Genomic DNA, 22,526 nt, shown 5'->3' with positions numbered 1-22,526 from the left:
CTAGAAATAAATCATGCAGTGTGGTCCTCTCAATAGCTGTAGCTTCATCTCACCAGAAGAGGAAGATCTGAATAAAGGAATTTAATTCAATCATTGCAGAAACCCCTCTACTTTCTGAATTTGTTAGACTTCCCACATTCTCAGTTTTCTTTGTGTTGCAAGCTGTGTCATGTATGACTGTGTTGCCCAAGTCATCGGGTGAAGCTGGAGGCACCTTGTGTAGGATGACTGCAATTATGAGAGCTTTGGCCTTCTATAATGACAGAATAAACACTCAAGCTGATCTTTATAGTAAAATGATCAACAGTAAAATCACACAGAATGAGTACCTGTAGAATATTTGCCTTAACTTTCACATGTATAACGTGTAGAAGTAAAATGGACAATTTATAGTACTGAACTGTTCTATGCTTTTTGTATACACAGGAGTATAACACTCCACAGGCTTATACTTGGTTAGGTTTTCAAGCCTGTCTTAATTGCAAGGGCTAGAAACCTAACTCTAAAAATAAATTGAGCAGTATTAATACCGGAGCACAAATCTGAGATAAAAAATAACTGCATTCTTAGTAGTTGCTTGGCTGTTACATACTCTGATGATGTCCACTCGTGCATATTGAAAATAGAGAGAAAAGTTTGGCATGATTAGTGGCTGTGAAGGCAACTGATAGTAAGCATAACCTGAGTATGATAAGTCATTAAAATAATTGTCCTTTTTTATCAGTAATGCTACTTTCTAGAAAAGGAATTTAATGATTTCCTTCTTTTTTCTTTGGTAGATACCTGTTGTTGGAGAAGGCACCAAAACATCTTGCTGATCGTACACACATTTTTAGCAGTTTCTTCTATAAGTGCCTGACCAGGACAGAAAAAAACTCTGAGGGGGATCTCAAAGTTTCGTAAGTTCATTTTAGATGCCATTATGACCAGAAATAAGCTATCTGTTGATGCCACTTGGAAGTTCTGCAGATCATCTCCTAATTAGCACTGATTATAAAATAGTAATCAGTGTTCTCCAAAGGATTAGTGGTTAAATGTTGTAACTCACAATTCAAGCACATGGGTGCTTTTCGTTAAAATCTACATGTGATTCATACTGAATATGAATGAAAATGTTATCACCTTGCTCCAACTTTATCTGAATCTTTACTTCAGACAATTATTTATGTATTTTGATCTTTTTATTATAAACTCAGCATTTTGCAAGGTATGCATCATTTTAAGAAATTGCTCTTCTAAAAATATTTTTAGATTTACCACATATTTCATTTTACATATTGGTAATAAATTATTGTCCAAATTTTTAGTAAGAAAATTTTCTTACAAAGTTTACGCATTTGTTTTTTAACACTTAAGCGCACTGGAATTGGAGAGTTTCACAAAAAAAGGTGTCATTAAGAGCTCAAGAACCCTGTATCACTTTGTGTTTCCAGCTAAGACTGTATAAAGGGTAGGACCATCCCTAGCACACTTTCCGTTCCTTCTCAACACTGATGTTTGAGAGTGGAGCTTGCCCTGCCACTTCACTTACAGTGATGATCTGCCAGCAACTTTCATTCTGTTTTCATCATTCAGCTTATCAAAGTTTTTTTTTCTGTTTCTCTGAAGTGATTTTTCTTCTGTTATCCATGAAGTCCCCAGGTTTTTCATTCTACTGGCAAACAAGGCCATCTGCACAAAGAAGTGTGCTATCTTGTTCGTGTTACAGTCACTGCTGGGTGAAAGCTATGTTAAAGGGAAAAAAAAAAAACTTCTCTAGTATTTTCAAAGATGTCTCAAAAATTCAAGGAGCTGTGCTTGAGAGAATATATTCCATCATTTTACTGTCTTCTGACCCTGAATGTTCTGAGGTGGAGACAAAATTATTCTTGTTAAGAATGCTGTTGTGCCTTGATCTGATTCCTTTTACATGGCTGGACTGTCCATAACCTTCTTGAGGAACTAGAATGGCACTCTTAATAAACCATGTTTCAAGGACTGTAGCTGCTCTGGATCAGGAGATAGCTTTGGAAGTTCTAGTTTTGTGTTTGGGCTTAGACACTTCCCTGGTGATTACAGGTAGTGGGTTTTGTTTGTTTCTGAGGGGTTTTTTGGATAAATGGATAGTGGAAAATTGGGCTCTGTACTGTTGTAAATGAAATTAATATCAACTGATGTAGCTGCTTAACTTAAAGACCCTCTGCTTCTCTTTCTTCACGCTGCTTAGGCAGTAGAGTGAGAAAGCTCCTTCTATAGGTGCTCTCCCAGGCTGCAAAAGGCCTTCCCCTTTTAAGTTCCCAGTGCTTCTAGAGTCATGTAGCAGAGGAAGTTTGTAGCAAGTCTTCACTTAATGCTGGCCCGTGCAGAGTTCCACAGCAGCTTGTTTTTCCATTCCTCACTCCTTTTCTCCCGTTCCTCCTCCACTGCAGTATGTTTATTGATCACAGATCAGGATGGAATCAGAATGGTAATAGGGATGTCTCCTGAGTAGAGTGAATTTTGCTTTCAGATCATATTGGAGCAAAGTTCTATGAACAGTTGGTTTCTATTTCAACTTGTGCAAACTAAGAAAGTTGAAACTAAATTTAGGTTTCTTCTCAAGTTTTTCTTATTCTCCTAGTATCCTGTCCTCATGCTTTATGTCTGTAGAACTGGAAGTGAAATGTCCTTCAGCATTTAAAGCTCAGGACTGGAGGGAATCTGTTTCAGTTCTGGCTTTGCTACAGGTGTGTTTCATGACCCTATGCAAGGCATTTAGCTTTTTCCTTCAAAAGATAAGGTTGTTTAGACAGGCCTTCAAAAGTGGTATTGTGAAGTTTAATTCATGGATGTTTGTAAATTGCTATAGATCCGTTTTTACACTGGCTGGTGTTTAGATGGGATTTTTGCATTTAGTATAGTAAATAATAATGACTGGATAAATAACCGCAAGAAGTCCTTTCAAATCTATGGGTGATTTTTTCCAGAAGAGTTTAAGATGGTTTGGAAATGGCTTGTTAGTTACTTGGGCTTAATGGTGTGCTGATTTATTTTTTTCTCTGTCGGGGAAATTTCAGAAAAACCCTTTGAGGGATTTGGAAGATGTAGGAGTACTAATCCCTATACCTTGCTTTAACTAAAAAGAACAAATCCGAACAACAATTGTCATTTGGTTTCTGCAGAGTGGCACAGAGAAGACACAGAAGAGTAAGAACATGGACTCGTCATATAAACATCTTCAGCAAAGATTATATCTTTGTGCCTGTGAACGAGGAGTAAGTCTATGTGTTTTATTAGATACCTTTTCTGATATTTAAAGATTTAAATATTTGAATGTTGTGGTGATAAAAAGATTTACAGCTGTAAGCTTGTATCATTGGAAATGAACACATTAGATTTTGAAGAAGTAACAGGTGTGGAATGAGTAGTTTTGAAGTCTGTTCAAAAGTTACACTATTTAGTTGTCTTCAGTAAATTTAGCATCTTTGTTTTCTGTTTTACTGAAAATTGCTTTTATGTATTTTTTCAAAATAATTTGTGTGTCATTATGATGATTCCTGTGCACTTAAGTAATATTTCTATAAAGAAATCACAGCAACTCATAGTGTTAATGGATCAGGAGTAGTACTTCCATGGTCTGTGGCTTGGCCTGGTTGAATAACTGACGTGCACATGGAAACTCCAGTAAAACTGAATAGTCATTGAGAGTTACATATGCAAAACAGCCGCAGAAAGAGATAAGGCTGGAGGCATGCCATACCCTCAGCTATATTCAAAACTGGGATCACCATCACAGATTATTTTATTACTTTTTTTTCTTTTTTAACAGTGTGGGATCAGTGGTGAGACACTGATAAATTGCTGTGGTGGGTTTGTTGGGTTTTTTTAAAGGAATTGATACTTACTTATGCTGTTATGCCCCAAGGCAAAGTGAAAAATGAGTGAGAGGATTGGTATGAGATGCCATGAAGGAACATGGCAACAATGGTTATGTGTCACAGAACAGTTGTCCATGAGCTTTCGATGTTATAAAAACTTTTCATACCCTTTTCAGAACCAAATGTTACACAGTTTTGATGTTTTTTCCCCCCCTCTCCCCACTGCTGGACAGGTCTCATTGGTACATTGCAGTTATCTGTTTTCCTTGGTTAGAAGAAGCTGTGTATGAGGAGTGTCCCCATCAAAATTCATTATATCACCAGCCTCAACAGTCTCCACTTTCGTCAGAGAGTGAGAACACTAGAACCGGTTCAGTGTTGGCCTTTCCCGGTAACTGCAAGGATGAAGAAGAAATGGATGCTAACAGAAGTTTATTCTCAAAAGGTAGGTAGTCTAGAAGAAAATTATGTCAAGCCATATACAGTTCTAATAGTGCCTTAATCCTTGAAGGAGAGAGATGATGTCTTAAAAAGTATCTTCCACATCAAGATTGATGTAATATGTTTTTATATTACCATGCATAGCAAGGACTGCACTGCATTCTTCTTGTCTGCAACTCTGGAGAATACTGGAAGGGACATGTAGAATCAGTGGCTCAGATCCCATCATGAGTGGGAAGTTCTTGGATTTGAGTAAGAATTTTGTCGGGAAGGAAGGCCCTCAGTAACTCTGCTATTTGAACATTCAGAAGGGAAGCAAAATTAGTTTATACTTCACTATCATATTTTGAATACTAATAATCGTGAACTTGAAAAGGAAAATATTTCCACTAGGAAATATTTTCTTAAGACTTTTTAATTTGTTCTTTTGTACTAGGTGGCAATGAAATTGCTACTTCTGCTTCAGTCCTGGATTCGGGTATTTCTAAAGTAAGTGCCTTTTTGTACTGCCAGAGGAAACGTGCATTACTCTATTTCTGAAGGCTCTGAGACTTGACCAAGTGATTTTGCATCATCTTTTTTGCAGCAGCTGTTGATGTTTGCGTGGCCTGCAGCATGTGCAAGGCACTTTGAATTAGCCTAAAGTCCTCCTTTGCCTACCTGTGTTGCCTATGCTATGCTTTCACGTGTTTTTAAAAATTATTTATCTGTTTCTCCCTTTCTGAAATGGGAGCCTCTCTGGCTTTACTTTTAAATCTATGAAGACGTTTGAGTTTATAATTGTTGTAGGTTTTTTAACGTTATTTTTATTTTCTTTTCTCCCAGATCTCCCTAAGTAATTCCAAAAGGCAGATTTGTAAAAGGTACGTTTCCGTTTTCATACTAATATTGTATCATTAAATTATATTATGAAATTCTGCAGTCATTTAGTTATTTGTCATAAAGCCACGGCTGTAGGAACTTGTCCATTTTTTTCCATGTTTGTTCAGATAGTGATGTTCTTGTTAAGCTGTAGTCAAGCAAAATATTTGCTTCAGTAGTTTTGGTAATAAAAGACTACAATGATTTGTTTGTTTGTTTGTTTTTGTTCTGTACAGGCCTTGTATACTCATCTTAGATTCTTTGAAAGCTGGTTCCGTGCAGAAAACAGTTCAGGTTTTGAGAGAGTAAGTAACTACAGTTTCTATTTATTAGAAAGAGATGCTGCTGGTCATATTTCTATGTTCAAAATAACTTTCTCTGTAAAGGTGTATGTTTCTAATGCTAAAGGAAAATCCATAAAAAGCCACGACAAAGATGATTGTAATAGCAATACAGAGGCTTGTGTGAAAAGCCTGTCTTTGTTCTGCAGCCCAGATATGCAAAAATTGTAAAGTGGACACTTTTTGAAATTGGAAAAAAAAAAGTAGAGGGGGTTTTGGGTTTTTTTTAATCCCTTCCAGTTCAGTAATGGACAGTGTTTTTAAGGGTAGAAAAACAGATTCTTTAAAATGAATACTTTGAAATTTAAATGATGAATTTTCCAAAGGGCTGAGCTTCATTTTTTTTGATAGAACTTACAGAATTACAGTGTTAAATCCACTCCTATCTATGTGCAAAAAAGTAGAAATGAGATTGAAGCTGTCTAAAAGCTCAATGTGTCAGTATAGTTATATCGGAATGGTATTATTTGTTTTGTAAAGTGAGAGTAAAAATATATTCAGTCTTTTATGTGATAAGTAGATAAGTATTAGAAGAATGTCTTCAAACTTTCAGTACTTTCAGTACACACTCCTAATGACTTTAACATCTATCAACAACTTTTTAAAAAGTTGCTAATATTAAATATTTGAAGCTAAACAGAATTGTTCTTTTTGTTCTCTGTTGTATCCACTTCACTGAAAGGAACAAAAATCTAAACCAAATAGTACATCCTTCTTGTAAAAATAAATTCTTCAAAATGCTGTGTGAGGGTTAGATTGAGAATCAGAAATTTTTGTGAAACCATCTTTTCCCTAGACAGAGAGGCCTCCCCACCATGTGTGTCTTGGGAAAAAGGATGAAATAGCTGGGGTTTTTTTTGTTTGTTTGTTTTTTAAATCTCTGTGGAATGTATTAACTTAGTGCTCTATGCTTTGAGCTACTCCTCAGATTGAAATTCCAGAGAGAGTGGTTTCCTGGGGTTCAGAGAGATGTCATGAAAGGTCAGAAAACAGAGGTGATTTATGGAGTTGTGAGATCAGGGAAGTTTGGGAAGCAGACCTATTATTCCTTCAATTTGCAGTTACACTCTGAAAGCAGAAGTTTAAGGAAACTGATGCAGAGGTTCTGTGACCTCTTATTTCCTTGAGTTTATTTTTGTTGTGTTTTGGGCAGTGATCTGGCTCAAACAAATTAATTTTAAAGTCTACAGTCATAGGTTCTTGCAGTTTCTAGGGAATGTGCTTCACTGACTGTCTTCATCTTTGAATTGTTTCATGTTTGCCGCCTTTTCACTGTTGCCATTTTTCCCAAAGGTGTTTTGGGTGTTTTATATGTATTTTTATTTTCAGAATTGCAAGGACTTGGGGCTTTTAGAAATCAAACATACGGTCTGACTTTAGGGAGTAAAAAATATATATGCATTAAGTCAGACCTTGTGTTTGATTTTTCACAAGCCCTGAGCCTTTGCAACTTTGACTAAAGTCAGCAGAAAAGTATAGGTAACTGTTGCCTTTGAAAATCAGACCCTTATGCTTTCAATCCCATCTTCAAAGTCAGTCGCCAGCCCAGAATGTGGGGTCAGTGAGTTGCTACTGAAGCACAGAACAATAGAAAAGCCTGATAACAAATAAGTGATAATCATTAAAGAAGTGGTCCCTTAAGATTTTTAACAAGTCTTTATATACCTTGTACACTAGTAGGTTGCAAGGGTTATATTGGTGCAGTTTTAACTGAAGTTGTTTGTAAAGTGAATTCTAAGGGTGTTTTAATGGTTTGCTTTGGTTAGAAAACCACTGCTGGCCTCCTAGGATGAACCTAGGAAAAATCGGTGTGATAGCCAGGAAAGATTACTTGACTTCTTCCTTTAGTTAAGGTTTAAAAATGTCCTAGTATCCTAATAGCCTGAAGAAACTCAGCACAAATAACTTTGTTTTTAAATAACGTCATACATCTTTGTTTTGTGTATTGCATATTATGTGGTAGAGATGCCTCTGAGTGTGATAGAATATTGGATAGTGGAAATTGTGTTGTTCCTTGTATGAATTTCTTTGACAGATTCTGTGAAAGAAATTGGTTAAAGGTTTTTTAGCTTTTTGGCCAGCTCCAGAACAATACTGAGTAGTACCCCAAAATGCATTGAGCTTGGGAGTTTTCTCAAGTATTTAATCCGTTTGCTTTTTTTTGTAGGTACCTTGAAGTGGAATGGGAAGCTAAAAGAAAAACGCATCGAGAATTCAATAAATCAACTATGATTGACCTGTGTCCCAGAGTGCCTAAACAAGATAACAGCAGTGATTGTGGGGTCTATTTGCTGCAATATGTGGAAAGCTTCTTCCAGGTACAAACGGAAACTACCTTCCCCTTTCCCCAAAATCACCTTAAACCCCAAAAAACTATTTCTGAGAGAAACAGCCAGACACAAAAGCCTGTGATGCTCAGCCTCGAAAGTGTCAAAGCCATTTGAGGAGGAGGAGATAAAACCCATTCGTCAAGTAGTGGCAGGGGTCTTTGTATCTGGAGCCAGATAGTTTCTCATCTGCGTTTGTTGGCAAACATTTCTGACCTTGTAGTTTAATGTTGCTTTTACATTAACACATTCAATATCCATAACTATTTGGGTGTATTTGGAGTCTATTTAGTTTACACACTTCTGGCCTACAGATGTTACAAAGGCATCTTTTCTGTGCATCTCTTCTTGTAGCCTCTAAAACTTTGGTCAGTTTGCGCGTTGGCCTTTGCGTGGTTCTGCAGGCGGCAGCTTCTGCAGAGAGAGGGAGAGGGGAATCCTTAAAAGGGAATGCACCGAGCTAAGCGAGCCTCTCTTTCCTGTTCAGCACATACCTTTAAACATCTGCAGATGCTGGGCTTCAGGCACTGTCTTTTAGAGTGTCCCCAACTCTTCTTCCCCCTGATCAGTGCACTGCCCTCCTGCTCTGTCCGTTGAATGGCTCTCCTTGTTTTATTGCTTATACATGTGGTCCATGTTCTCTCTGAGAGGTCCCGTGCATGGAAAGCCTTGTGTGGGGCCTTGGCCAGTGGATAGATTTTTCTTCTGTAGTAGAAGAGATCGCCATTCCAAAGTACCTGTATGCTAATGCACACAGCATGGGGTATAAATGTGAGGAATTGGAGATCTGTGTGCAGTTGCAGGGCTATGAGCTTGCTGAGATCATGGGGACGTGGTGCGATAGCTTACATGACTGGAGTGCTGTGATGGATGGATACAGGCTCTTTAGGAAGGCCAGGCTGGGAAGAAGAGGAGGTAGAATTGCCCTTTATGTGAGAGAGCAGCTGGAATGCATGGAGCTCTGCCTCGGGTTGGATGAGGAGCCAACTGAGAGCTTATGGGTAGTGATTGAAGAGCAGACTAATATAGGTGACATAGTAGTGGGCATCTGGTGTAGGCCACCTGATTAGGAAGAACAAGTGGATGGCGCCTTCTATGGGACAGCTAGAAGCAGCCTCATGTTCACAGGCCCTGGTCCCTGTGGGGGACTTTAACCACCCTGACATCTGCTGGAGGGACAACACAGAAGGACATAAGCAATCCAGGAGGTTCCTGGAGAGCACTGATGACAGGTTCCTGACCCAAGTGATAGAGGAGCCAATGAGGAGAGGTGCTCTGCTGGATGGCATACTCACAAGCCAGGAAGGTCTGGTTGGGGATGTAAAGGTCAAAGGCAGCCTTGGCTGCAGTGACCATAAGATGGTGGAGGTCAGGATCATGAGAGGAAGGGGCAGGGCAAAAAGCAAGATCACAAGCCTGGACTTTGGCCTCTTCAGGGATCTGCTTGGAAGAGTTCCGTGGGATAAGGCCATGGAGGGAAGAGGGGTCCAAGAAGACTGGTTGATATTCAGGAAACACCTGAAAGCTAAAGAACAGTTCATCCAAACAAACAGGAAGTAAAGCAAGGATGTCGGGAGGCCTGCATGGATGGAGGAGCAGCTCCTGGCAAAACTCAAACATAAAAAGGAAGTATACAGAAGACAGAAGCAGGGACAAGTAACCTGGGAGGAATATGGAGACACTGTCCAAGCATGCAGAGATGTAATTTGGAAAGCCAAACCCAACTGGAGTTTAATCTGGTGAGGTGTGTCAAAGGCAACAAGAAGGGCTTCTATAATTATGTAAGCAGCAAAAGGAAGAGTAGGGAAGATGTGGACTGGCTGCTGAATGGGGCAGGGGCCCTGGTGACACAGGACATAGAAAAGGCTGAGCTTCTGAATGCCTTCTTCATCTCAGTCTTTATTAACAAGGCTGGCTTTCAGGAGTCCCTGGCCCTAGAGACTGGAGAAAAGACTGGAGCAAGGAAGGCATACCCCTGGTGGAAGAGGATCAGGCTAGGGGATACTTAAACTGGACATTCATAAGTCCGTGGGCCCTAGTGGGATGCTCCCATGAGTACTGAAGGAGCTGGCTGATATCATTGTGAGACCACTGTCGATAATATTTGAACTGTTGTGGCAACCGGGAGAGGACTGGAGGAAAGCAAATGTCACTCCTACTTTCAAAAAAGGCAGGAAGGAGGACCTGGGGAGCAACAGGCTGGTCAGCCTCACCTCGATCCCTGGGAACGTAATGGAGCAACTAATCCTGGAAACCATTTCCAGACATGTGAAGGACAAGAAGGGGATTGAGCGTAGTCGGCATGTGTTCACGAAGACGGGTGGGAGTCATGCTTGACCAACCTGATAACCTTCTATGGTGAAATGACTGGCCTGGTAGATGAGGGGAGAGCAGTGGATATTGTATACCTGGACTTCAGCAAGGCCTTTGACACTGTCTCCTATAAGATCCTCATAGAGAAGCTGATGGAGTATGGGCTGGATAAGCAGACAGTGAGTTGGATTGAAAACTGGCTGACTGCATGGATCCCGAGGGTGGTGATCAGTGGCAGGCAGTCTGAGGCCAGTAACTAGCAGTGTACCCCAGGAGTCAATACTGGGTCCAGTCCTGTTTAACATCTTCGTTAATGATCTGAATGTTGGGGCAGAGTGCAACTTTCAGCAAGTTCACAGGTGACACAAAACTGGGAGGAGTGGCTGATATACCAGGGTGTCGTGCTGCCATCCAGAGGGACCTCGAGATGCTGGAGAATGGGCTGACAGGAACCTCATGGAGTTCAACAAGAAGTGTAGAGTTCTGTGCCCAGGGAGTAACAGCCTCAGGCACCGATATATGCTGGGGGTCACCCAGCTGGAAAGAAGCTTTGCTGAAGAGGGCCTGAGGGTCCTGGTGGACACCAAGTTGAACATGTGTCAGCAGTGTGTCCTTGCAGCGAAGAAGGATAGCAGTATCCTGGTCTATGATAGGAGGAATGTTGCCAGCAGTTCGAGGGAGGTGATCCTTCCCCTCTCCTCAGTCCTGTGTCCAGTTCTGGTCTCTCCAGTACAAGAGAGAGATGGCACTATTGGAGCAAGTCCAGCAAAGGGTCACAAAGATGATTAAGGTACTGGAGCATCTCTCCTGTGAGGAAAGGTTGAAAGAGCTGGGACTTTGAGAGGAAGCTCAGGAGGGATCCTATCAATGTGTACAAATATCTGAAGGGAGGGTGCAGAATGGACAGAGCCCTTTCTTTTCAGCGGTGCTCAGTGACAGGGCAAGAGGCAATGGATGCAAACTGAAACACAGGAGGTTCCCTCTGAACTTAAGGAGATGCTTTTTTTTGACTGTGAGGGTGACCAAGTGCTGGTACAGTTTGCCCAGAGAGGCTGTGGAGTGTCCCTCCATGGAGATAATCAGAAGCTGTCTGGACATGGTCCTGGCAACCGGCTCTAGGTGGCCCTGCTTGAGCAGGGGGGTTGGACCAGGTAACCTCCAAAGTTCCTTCAATCCTCAACCATTCTGTGATTCTGTGATAGATGAGTTGAGCTCTTGTGTAGGTGGAAAAAGAAATTCTTTACCAATGCTTTTGAACTGCCCATTCTCTAACAGTGCAGTCATGTTCTGCTTGCAGAAGCAAGGCCAGGACAAGGTGGTTGTAACTTGGCCTAAACATACCAGGGCTCACAGACCGCAAATCATGATGTGTTTTTCGCTTTGCTTTTTCAGTTTCTCATATACTACTTTATTCAAAGAAAGGAGGAGGTGAAATATAAGCATGGCAAAAGAATGAAGAGGGGAAGGGGAAAAAAATTGACTTTGGCAAATCGGATGTGGTGTTGTGGTCTTACTGCCAAAGCTGCCAGCATCTCTCAGCCATTTCAGTTTGCTATCCTCTTTTGTTCCAAATTCTCCCCCTCTCATGTCCTGCTAAAACTGCTAGCAGTGTTCTTGCTTCTTTGTTGTCTTCTATCAGACAGACCAGCTCATGACAGAAAAACATATGCCTGAGGCAACAAAACCTCAAACTGCTTAACTGTTGTATGCTTGATCCTTCCCTATAGTGTGATTGTACATGTGTGTTTTGTGACCAAAGTGCATCTGACCCTTGTTAGATATCAAGAGTATGTCTAATTATATCATAGTATATGGAATGTGCCTTGAATATGTGCTCATACTGATGTATCTTTAAGAGAAGTGGTGATAACCGGTTTGGTGTTTACCATGAGTAACTTGTGGTAAGGGTATGTATATATGTGATTACCATGGAGGAACTGGAATTTGACTTTGAAGCCTGTCACTGTCTCATGGAAACTTGTTTGTGCCTCCTTGGTCTCAGCAGTAATGAAAGGGTTTGAAATTCTTTTTGAAGGTTGCTTTAGGAAATTCATGCTGTAAATATTCCTTTTTCTGTTACCAGAATCCCATAGTTAACTTTGAACAGCCACTGCATCTGGAGAAGTGGTTCCCTCGTCAGCTGATCAGAAGCAAAAGAGAAGAAATTCGAGACCTGATCTTGCAACTACACTTTCAACAGCATAGTGGCAGCAGCAGCTAATAAATCTAATAAGCCAGACCTGGCAAAGAACATTGCTGTATAAAGTAACTGGAACTCTGCTTAGCAGCGTTTGGGCTCTTTCTGCCTTGCAAGGAAAAAAAAAAAAAGGAACCACAAGAAGTATTTCGTTTGTTCAATGTGTATTTATTTAAAGAATTTTTTTCATTTGGATTGTGTGGTCATAGAATGCAGTTGGGGGGGGAAAGGAGAAGGTTGTAGATAAAAGTGTAAATATGTAAGTTAAAGCTAATACATATGGATTGCTAATTGATTCTTTACTTAGAATATGAAAGCTGCATACAGGTATGTGCCACAAGGATGTAAAAATATTTTCATCTTTTGGAGCCTGTTCTTTACAATTGTATATAAACATGGATGATCATGTAGGACTCAGGCCTGAAGACAGGATTTTGATCCTATACTGTGTGTCTCTTGATTTTGCAGCTCATACAGATAGAATGAATACTATGTATTGTTTTAATTTAAGGATCTAATATTGACTCTCTTTAGAGATGTGTTTTTTGTTTTGCTTCTGATTATATACAGAAGTTGGCAAAATTTTCTGACACACGCAGACAAGACTTGAGGCTGCTGACTTTTGATCTCTCCCCCGCCCCCCCCAGCATTTTCATCATAAAAATTTATTGCCATGAGTGGAAGACATTTGCTTGAGAGTGACTGTTGAAATACCTTGAAGTCGAGAGTGGATTTTTTTAAAGTATTTTTTAAGAGTTTTTTTTCTTACCAGATTTTAGAAGAAATCTTGCTCTCAAAGTACGTGCCAATACAATCCATGTAGGCAGTAGATTTTTTAATCCTATTCACCTTATTTTTGGGAGTTATACCTGCAAATCTTATGGTATCACTTGCATTAGAAAGGCAAGTACATTGTGGCTCAACAACCTCAAAAGTTTGAGGTGTTTTACTGAAAAATAAGGCCATTTTCATTCAAAAAGGTCATTATGTTACATATAATATGTCTTTAAGGTATGTAATTTACATATAAGACAAACAGGATTTATACTTTGCTCAGGACAGTTGAGTAAAGATGCCCGAATATTTGAGTGTTTGAACTCAGACTTGACTTGATAAACTAGCACAAGTTTATCATTGTCTTAATACATATTTATGTAGTTTTTCCTCAAACAGTGATCACACAAAACTTCAATGACATTTTGACGTGTGCACACTTTTTTCTGTAGTTACTGCACGATAAAAGGTGACTGTTTTAAGAGGATGCTTTCTCCTGTTCCCCACTGTAAGTAAACTTCAGTGTCATCGCGCCCTTCAGAAGGACCGTGTGTCAGATAACCACCAAAACCACCTGTGTCATAAACGTATCTACAAAACCAGAGCTCTTAAAGCTGCAAGTAGGTTAGAGAGTTAAAATAAAAATTGAGGGCAACCCAAAGATGTGAATATTTTTACGGCATTGCAGAATTCTCAGGGCCCCTTCCCTCAAGACAGCTCTGAAACCTAGCATTTGGAAAATCCAGTTATTACTTCAGGTTCTGTACAGTCATCCAAAAAAATCGCCCACCATTGTTTCTCAAACCAGGAAGCATTCTTTCTGGAGAAGAGAGACAATTTTAAAACAAAGTAGTTTGCTGAGCGCAGTTACCTTCTGTATAGCTGTGAGCAGTCTAGTGGAATTACTTTGTGGTTTTTGTCTTTGTTTCTACTTTAATTTTGTGGTTTGTCACTACCCCCCACCAACATCCGTCCCCCTCATCCCAGAGGTTTTGTGGCTTTCATCGCCTAAATCACATCATCAGCATTACTTACAGGGATAATCTGTGTATTTATTCTAAGACAGATGAAAGCTAAAATGCGAAAATGTGTGCCCTTTTTGTACACCTTTTTAATTGATGCATATTTTCAATGTTTCCTTATGACAAATAGTTTGGGCTTTTTCTTATGTTAAAGTTAGTTTTTATCATAAAGTACTTTGTTCCTTTTTAGATTGACTGGTTTATAGATATTTAAAACCAAAAGTGATGTATAAACTTTTCTAAATTGGTTTTATAACATTAAAGGATTGCCTTTGTAGATTTGTTAGATATGTGTTATGAGAATGCCAATACATTTGATATTAAAGTTATCTCCAGAAGTTGCTGAACGTGATTGTTACCATTCTTTTCCCAACTACCACAAATAGCCAGTGAGCTAAGCGTAGGATAGGCCATCTTACTGCTTTTAAGGTATATACACAGTATGTGTATCGTAACCCAATTTGTATCGAAGCGGTTATTTGTTCTCCAGTCCTTATAAAGGCATGCAGCTAGTTCACAGCTGCTTGCGGCAAGCAAGGCTGCTTTTTGACTCAAGAGCCTTACAGCTGTTTTCTGTAGTTAGGCTAACTCAGTCTTGACAGCCCGAATGGCTAGCCCGGGAAATGCCTGGGTCCACCAGCCGCAACCCGCCTCATTCCAGCCATTTGCATGTAACAGATCTGTGGTGAATGCTAGGAAGTGTCTGTGGAAAAAGTTACACTCCAGGTACTTTCGTGCTTCCTTTTTAGTTGCTAGAACGCCCCAAAGATAACTTTTAGCATATATAAGGCACCAGACTGACTCGGGGACCTTTTTGCACGTCTCCTGCATCTCCATTTCCTGTATTAATCCCTGTTTAACTGAAATGGTGGAGTGGCGTGATACTTCAAAGCAAACCAGTCTTGCAAGGCTCTTCACCCTACATTGTGTAATTCTGGTTTCAAGGCAATGAATTGTACTCAAAGTGTTAAATGTAGCTATCAGTTTCTTTAAAAGCAACTGCTACCTTCTGGCTGTGTGCGACCAGAAACTGGCTCCCATGAAGAAATCTGAGTCATGGAGATCCGTGTAAGGTACTGTTGGCAAGCATGACACAAGAAACAAGGTGGAAGAGAAGTAACTTGGGGGAATCTTCCAGGAAAAACACAAAAAACCCCCCTAGTTTTCATCAGGAACTGGAGAAGTGAATCACGAAACTGCAAGTGTACCTTTTTAAAAGTATCTGTGCACTGCTGTGTTTTTCCTCTGGAATTGCAGGCATAGATTCATTGCAGTCCATCTGTCCTTTCTGGGACTCGCCTCCTAGAATTTGACCCTGAAATGAGCTTGCAGTGCTCAGTAAGTACTACACCTTACAGAATAATGAAGACTTGAACGCCACAGTAGTGACACTTATCTTGATATGACAGTGTCGTGGTTTAACCCCAGTTGGCAACTGAGCACCACGCAGCCGCTCGCTCACTCCCCCCCCAGTGGGATGGGGGAGAGAATCGGAAGGGTAAAAGTGGGAAAACTCGTGGGTTGAGATAAAGACAGTTCAATAGGTAAAGCAAAAGCCACGCACACAAGCGAAGCAAAACAGGGAATTCATTCACTCCTTCCCATGGGCAGGCAGGTGTTCAGCCATCCCCAGGAAAGCAGGGCTCCATCACGCGTAACGGTTACTTGGGAAGACAAACGCCATCACTCCAAATGTCCCCCCCTTCCTTCTTCTTCCCCCAGCTTTATATGCTGAGCATGACGTCCCATGGTATGGAATGTCCCTTTGGCCAGTTGGGGTCAGCTGTCCCGGCTGTGCCCCCTCCCAGCTTCTTGTGCACCTCCAGCCTTCTCAGTCGGTAGAGCATGGGAAGCTGGAAAGTCCTTGACCTAGTGTGAGCATTACCTAGCAACAACTAAAAACATGGGTGTGTTATCAACATTGTTCTCACCCTAAATCCAAAACACAGCACTGTACCAGCTACTAGGAAGGAAATTAACTCTATCCTAGCCGAAACCAGGACAGACAGGGAAGCAGAATATTGCTTCTGGCAACCCCCCCAAAAAAAGACCCTGGTTTCTAGATGGAAAAGCAGGAATTGTAGAATGAGGCTTGAAAGGTCTCAGGATTGAAAATGTTTCCATTAATGGTCGAATAAAACCAAGACCAACAGCAATAATTCTGTCCAAAAAAAATGAAGTCAGAAACATTGTTCAAAGATGAAGCACAGGCACCGTTGACTGTTGAGCAAGGTAAGACATACTTGTCTGATCAACAGTTCAGAAAAGGAGGAATGCTGAGAATAGGCTTACATTACAAGGACAGAGTAGATAATGAAGAGTTAGGTCAATGTGCTTGACCTCACTTCCTGATTTTCCTGCTCCAAATACTTTACCAATACTATGTGACGGAAGAGGTGGCAGTACGACAGGCTATGGTGGGCTAATTTGCTCAGCTGGAAGGCTAGACAGCCTCAGACCTTGCTTATTCTTGGGAGAGAGTTCACCGGAGAACTCTCCGGGAGCACAAGCAAAAAGTGGTAATGGTGAAATGCTTGGCAACAGCGACGACAGAAACTGAACAAGTGGCAAGGTTTTGTCTAAGCTAATTTTCTCAGCTAAACTGATTGGGAAATTTGTTGGTGAGTCCTGTCAAATGCCATAAAGTCAGTTGCTGTAGTCCAGTCACAGGAGACAATTTATAATCTTGGTATTAAGCCCTGTGAGCTTGGAGGTAGGGAGTGTCTGCCATCATATGGCTCTTCATTAGAGGCATTTTCATTAAGGTATACCTTTATTTTGCATTATTTAGCTACAGATGAGTGGATTTAGCTTTTTGAATAAATTGCATTTGAAAACAATGAAATTCTTTAGAACAGTATGTGTGCTGTAGCAGAATTTCAGTGACCATTACCTTGTAGAGAACTAGAATTCAGCTTAATCACATCTGCTATATGAAAGTGCGTGTCCTTTTTTTTTTCAGAAATACAAATTGTCAGAAAATTGTCTCTTGATTTTTGGAGGTACTGATGTGATCTTGGCATGTTATGTCACTAGGATTATACTTCCCTTTTTTTCCCTAGCAAGAATATACTTTTCCTAAGTACTTTTGAATAGATACAAGTTGTCTGCTGGAAATGAAGAATTATGCATCTTCTGATGCAAAGTATTACTGTAAAGGCTTTAGTCAAAGCAAGGGAGGGGTTAATTTTTCAAGGTGATTTTGGAAAACTATCACAAGAGTTGTTTTGCTTGTTTTAAGAAACTTTAAATGATGACTGTGCTTTTAGTTACACATTTTGCTATCATAAGTGCAGGAGATTTTCAGTTGTGCAAATCTAAATTTCAGTGCTGAAATCAGTGTTGAATTTAAAATTGGTGGCTTGAGCTAATATTAATGAAACTGAATTAAAATGTTTAAAATAATTTATCACACAGAAGCTGACACAGCCATACCATAGAAAATAAATCTTGACAGAGATATAAAGCAGGTAGTTTTTATACTATTCACATTCTGAGTGCCTTTGAGTACTTTGCTGATGAAACAAACAGCAATGCCATAAATCTGAAGACTCTCCGGGAGTGCACTCCCCTTGGTGCTGCTGCCAGTATTGTAGTTAGCTTGACAGAGCCAGCCTAGGTGAACAGTGCTGGTTTGATAGATCCAAAATGTCTGGTTCTAAGAAAACTGTTTGGGGGTGTTAGAGCAGCTCAGTGGTTTAACTTAAAGTGTAACTTAGTAGTTTTCTGGAAAAATCAAGGAAAATATGTTATCGTTTTGAAAAATATCTACTAGAGCCTCTTAGATGTCAGAAGACAGAGCCTAAAAATAAAGGTGGTTTTATTTGATTCCTGCGAGTGTCCTGTGTGCAGTATCAGGAGTTATCAGTGCTATCTGAATTGTTGGAGTTCAGAGCAGCTAGAAGGGAGGAGTCGGCGCTGCATACCTAAGGAGCTCTGCGTAAATGCTCTGCAGACTGTCATCTGGGAAGCCTTGGGAGTCCAGCTTTGAAATATTTACGCAAAACCACTACCAAAAATGTCACTTCAGACAAACCAGCAGTTTGCTCAGATTGATCTGAACGCAGTAACCAGCAAGTCCTGAGTTAACGCCACCCAGGAGACAGCCCTGGCGGGGCTTTTCTCGTGGTCCGAATGCCGCCTGCCATTGCAGGCCTGCTTCCATACACATTTCCACAATGAGCTCACCCTGGAGAGGAGGGGAGCTGCGATTGCTGCTGCCTTCCTGCACTCTGTCCTTTCTGCAGTTCTTCTTAGCTGTTCGTCTCTTCAGGTATCTGTCCCAATTTGTTCCTACTGCTCATGTCAGATAATACCTGGACAGAGATGAAAGAATCACAACTTGCCCTGGCGTTATCTCTGGGGGAAGCACCTCTTCTGGGATGCGAGGGACAGTGGTCTAACAGCACGAGATTTTCTGCTTTAGCACAGACTCAGGCAGCAGGGCTGTGTTAGTTCTGTCACCAGAAGAAGCAATCCTACAGAAAGATTGCTTCGGTGTTACCTACATCTCCATCGGTGTTTAAGCGAGTCAGTGCATTTTTAGACACGTATATTTGTACAAGCAGAAGACAAACACACTGAGACCTTCCACTGGAGACTAGCGTGCTCCCTCTGATGTTTTGTGGTCAGCATGATTTTAAAAAAGGGCAGAAATTGAAGGGCCAATGAAAAAACACGGTTAATTAAATGTGAAAGGTGCTGTCCTTGTTTGGACTGTCTGTTAATGGTATGACAAGCTCTGGTAAAGAGCTTAGCTGGCCAGATTAAAATTAAAAAATTGTCTCAGTCCATCTGCTAGCTCCAAGGAGTTTACTTCCATCACCTTTTCTTGTTTCTTCACTAAAGCGGAATACTGTCTTTGGAAAGAATATTCCCAGGATGTCTTGGTTGACTTTTTTTACCTAATGTTTTTTCCAAAGATAATTATACGTGACGTCAAGACATTTTCAAGAAGGGCAATGCTCCTGGTTGGTTCAAGGATACGTTAAAGACAACAAGTTCTTCTGCTAAAAGGGATTTTCTTTTTTTTTCCTTGCATGCTGCTTTTTGTGACACAAATAAGTATGTTTGGCTTCATTTGGAAAATCTTTCTTTGCTTTCCGGTTTTGGGAATGATTAAAGGCGATCTTCAAACAGTTGCAGGTAATGCAGAAATCTTATTCATATTCTTGTTTTCAAAGTTCAGCTATGGCAGTGCGCAGAAATAAAAATACCTCTCTGCTTTAATTACAACAAAGGGGACTAATACAGAGAAATGTTTGGTCAAATCTCTGCCGTGATATCAGTGTAAATATGGAATACTTAAGAGTGATTTCCAGGAGATATTACTGTACGTTTGTGTTGTTTTGAGTGTAGAATGTAGCTACAGGAGGCAAGTTTTTTCCAATTTTGAGAGACAGTAAATACTGAAATTTTTTACTTGGTGCTTTTTTCTTTAATAATTTTGTATTAAATCTTAAAAAGTGAGGTTCTGTCTTCCACTTATGCACATTGAAGATGTGTCAGTTTGGGTAAAGATTGGGCTTTTGCCTTAGTGACCTTTTTTGAAGTTCCCTTCTCCCTCTGATGTACCATCTGGTGGTGGTCTTCTGCAATAGAGCTGGCTATTAATATACCATCAAAATAACCACATTCCTCATCTTTCAGTCATCAAAATCAAAGGTGCTATTGACTTTAAAGTTGCAGAATAAGCTCGTAATCTGTGATATGAAATATGCCATACACTTATTACTGTTCTTTCTCTAATAAATGATTCATTGTGATTCTTCTTCAGTCATGTTTTCTGGGGAAAAAGTGAAAGAAGAAGGTTGAATTAACTAATTTCAGACCAGCTGACTGTGGAGGATAGAGAATTAGACTGTCAGACTAAAATCAAATACACGCATTCTCCCCTCAGTTGTAAAGTTCCCTCTGGAGTGATGTGGAACAACGAACATACAAGGGAATTTTAAAAAAGCTGAAGCTGATGAGCCCTTTTTTCCCCTTCTCTTCTTTTCCCCACTCCTGTTGGGTAGGGACCTACCTCATGGTGGTGAAAGGTGTACTTGCTAGCTGTCAATTCAAGCAGCTTTCTTGCTGCAAGGGATATAAATGTTTCTTGTGGAAAGAAAGTATGGAATAAGGGGACTTGTTAATTAATTAATTACTTATTTCATTCCTGGCCCTGAAAGCTTCTAAGTACATGTTTATTCACAAATATGGTCCCATTGACTTAAACAAGCCAATCACAGAAGGAAAGTTAAACACAAAACATTAGCATTCAAAGGGTTAGGGCTTTAGGTTATGTTATCATTTGATGGGATGCTGTAAAGAATTTAAGGTTGTTTATAATAGTACAGTCATACAGACGGGTTTTGTTAACAGAAAAAAAAGCAGAGTTATGTCCTTCAGAGACCAGAGCAATGGCATTAAGATACATAAGATGACTGCATCACTCTCTCCTCTGAGAAATTTATGTGTGGTTTTAATTTTACAGCAGAAGGTTATTCAACTACAGAAGGAGGACAGGCTAAAGGTGGTTCATCAACCCCTCAGCTCAGTGGCTGGCAGTTGGCAAACCCTTCTCAGCCTCCTCAGCTGAAAAAGCTTAATGGCATCATGAAGGCTGAACAGGTCAACGAGCATTTGCTATTACGAAGGAAGCGGTCCATTCTGTTTCCCAGTGGAGTTAAGATCTGCCCTGATGAATCTGTTGAGCAGGCTATTGCCAACCATCTGAAATATTTCAGGCTCAGAGGTAAGTGATTGTACGTCTCATGGGTAATTTATAAAGAACATTTATTTATTAAAAAAAAAAATAGATGAAGCTTTTAAACTTAATAAATACCAGGCCATAGGAAATACATTGTTACCCAAGAAACTTCATTTTCTGTGATAATCTTCCTTATGAGAGCTGTTCTGAGCTAAAAAACCACCTTCTTGTTACACGCATGTATCATAAAAACTCTCAGTCCCTGAAACCACAGTTAGTGTTTAATAATTACTCATCCTTTCTCATAGAACAATTTGAATGCTAAGAAAAATAGATGTTATGTACAGGTTAGCTAAATGACAGAGCCTGTTGGTTTGATTTAGTGTTCTTCAAGCGCTAGTAGAATTCACGGAGGGATCTTTCAGAACAGAGACAAGTCTGAGACATTGGTGCCTCAGCCACATGACTTTTGACTATGGCTGGTTGTGCAAAGCATAGCATATTCTCTTGTCTAGAAAGCCAATCTCTGTGCATCAGGCTGTAGATTTAAGATGTAGAAGTTGGTGTGAGAGAGCTTTCTCTGAAAAGCTGAAGTATTCCCAGTAACAGCTTCTTTCATGTGATGAAGTATTACAGCAATACGATGTGTTTTAACCCTTCTGCCTGACAACATTGGAATAGGGCATCGAGGTCATGCAGCACTTTCTGGAATTTGTGTGTCTCTGCATTGTAGCATTCAAATAATTCAGTGTCCTAACGTGTTTGCACGTAATGGTGAAATGGGAAAGAGCTGCTGTCACTTGAAGGAGAAGGAAAGGTGTTCAGAGACACATGTTTAACGAGACTTTTTTGAGCGCCTGTAGAAGAAACTCCCACTGGTAACTAATTTATTCACTTAGAGCAGTGAAAAACAATTCAAACCAGGAGTTGCTGAGTGTCTGTGTAAAAGTAAACGTAAAGAATGTATTTGAAGAACAAAGTGGAATTATATGGGATCAGAGCCTCATTCAAATATGAATTGTGGCCAGCTTGCGAGGGATGTCGACATTGATGATCATGCAGACAGTTTGACAGGCTTTGCAAGCTTCTTGTGTATGTCCACCCAGTAATACTCAACTGTTCTTTGTTTTGCTCAGAATGAATCCATGCTATGTGCTTTAACTGCAGTCACTCCTCAATTATCTGTGACAGCGGTATTCAAGGGCAATACCAAGTAACCAAAAGTGTGAGTGATAATAAAGAAGGAAAATCTGTAAATTAGGTTGTAAAAGCTTATTTAGAACTTAACGGCCCTAGGTTGAGCCAAAAATCCACCTAGTCCATCTGCTTCCCTACTGGACTTACGGCTTCCACAACCCACAAGGATTTCTTGAGCAGAGATGCTATGACCGCCCTTAGCACTTTTAACGTAAAACTTTTGAAAAAGATCTCTGCAAGTAGCAGAGGTGACTTTAATTAGCAGCAAGACGAGCAAGGTCTGGTTTAAGCAATTTGTCATCTTCATTCTGTTAGCAGCAATGCGCTGCACCATGAGTATTTGGTGATGTCTGGTTAATCACATCCTGCGTAAATGCACCTGGGGTACGTGAGAGTTGATGATGCTGTTACTTTCATTCACAGTAAAGCTGTTCCTTGACTGTTATTGAATTATATACACCAGCTTTTTCTTGAAACCATGGTTTTACTAGCTTGCTGAATCAATGTAGTGATAAAATAGTGA

General features: G+C 40.2%; 2 protein-coding genes across 4 annotated transcripts in view; both read left to right on the top strand.

The window, feature by feature from the left end:
- The window catches only part of SENP7 (SUMO1/sentrin specific peptidase 7), a 46,071-nt gene extending 33,704 nt beyond the window's left edge, over positions 1-12,367 (top strand). For all 3 annotated transcript variants that reach the window (XM_009322556.1, XM_009322557.1, XM_009322558.1), the window contains 8 exons: positions 780-899; positions 3,141-3,233; positions 4,070-4,281; positions 4,714-4,766; positions 5,103-5,140; positions 5,375-5,443; positions 7,647-7,797; positions 12,203-12,367. In XM_009322556.1, the coding sequence (XP_009320831.1) occupies positions 780-899; positions 3,141-3,233; positions 4,070-4,281; positions 4,714-4,766; positions 5,103-5,140; positions 5,375-5,443; positions 7,647-7,797; positions 12,203-12,340 (874 nt within the window). In that variant the 3' untranslated portion in view covers positions 12,341-12,367. The remainder of the gene's footprint in view (positions 1-779; positions 900-3,140; positions 3,234-4,069; positions 4,282-4,713; positions 4,767-5,102; positions 5,141-5,374; positions 5,444-7,646; positions 7,798-12,202) is intronic.
- A 6,811-nt stretch (positions 12,368-19,178) lies between these two features.
- The window catches only part of IMPG2 (interphotoreceptor matrix proteoglycan 2), a gene marked incomplete at its 3' end in the record, with an annotated part of 61,429 nt that continues 58,081 nt past the window's right edge, over positions 19,179-22,526 (top strand). The window contains exons 1-2 of the mRNA XM_009322568.1: positions 19,179-19,257; positions 20,612-20,851. Coding sequence (XP_009320843.1) covers positions 19,179-19,257; positions 20,612-20,851 — 319 coding nt within the window. The remainder of the gene's footprint in view (positions 19,258-20,611; positions 20,852-22,526) is intronic.

This window comes from Pygoscelis adeliae, unplaced genomic scaffold, assembly GCF_000699105.1.
Source record: "Pygoscelis adeliae isolate BGI_AS28 unplaced genomic scaffold, ASM69910v1 Scaffold104, whole genome shotgun sequence".
NCBI classification, from domain to species: Eukaryota; Metazoa; Chordata; class Aves; order Sphenisciformes; family Spheniscidae; genus Pygoscelis; species Pygoscelis adeliae.
Note: the sequence above shows the minus strand (reverse complement) of the source record. Positions and strands in the feature narration are given on the sequence as shown.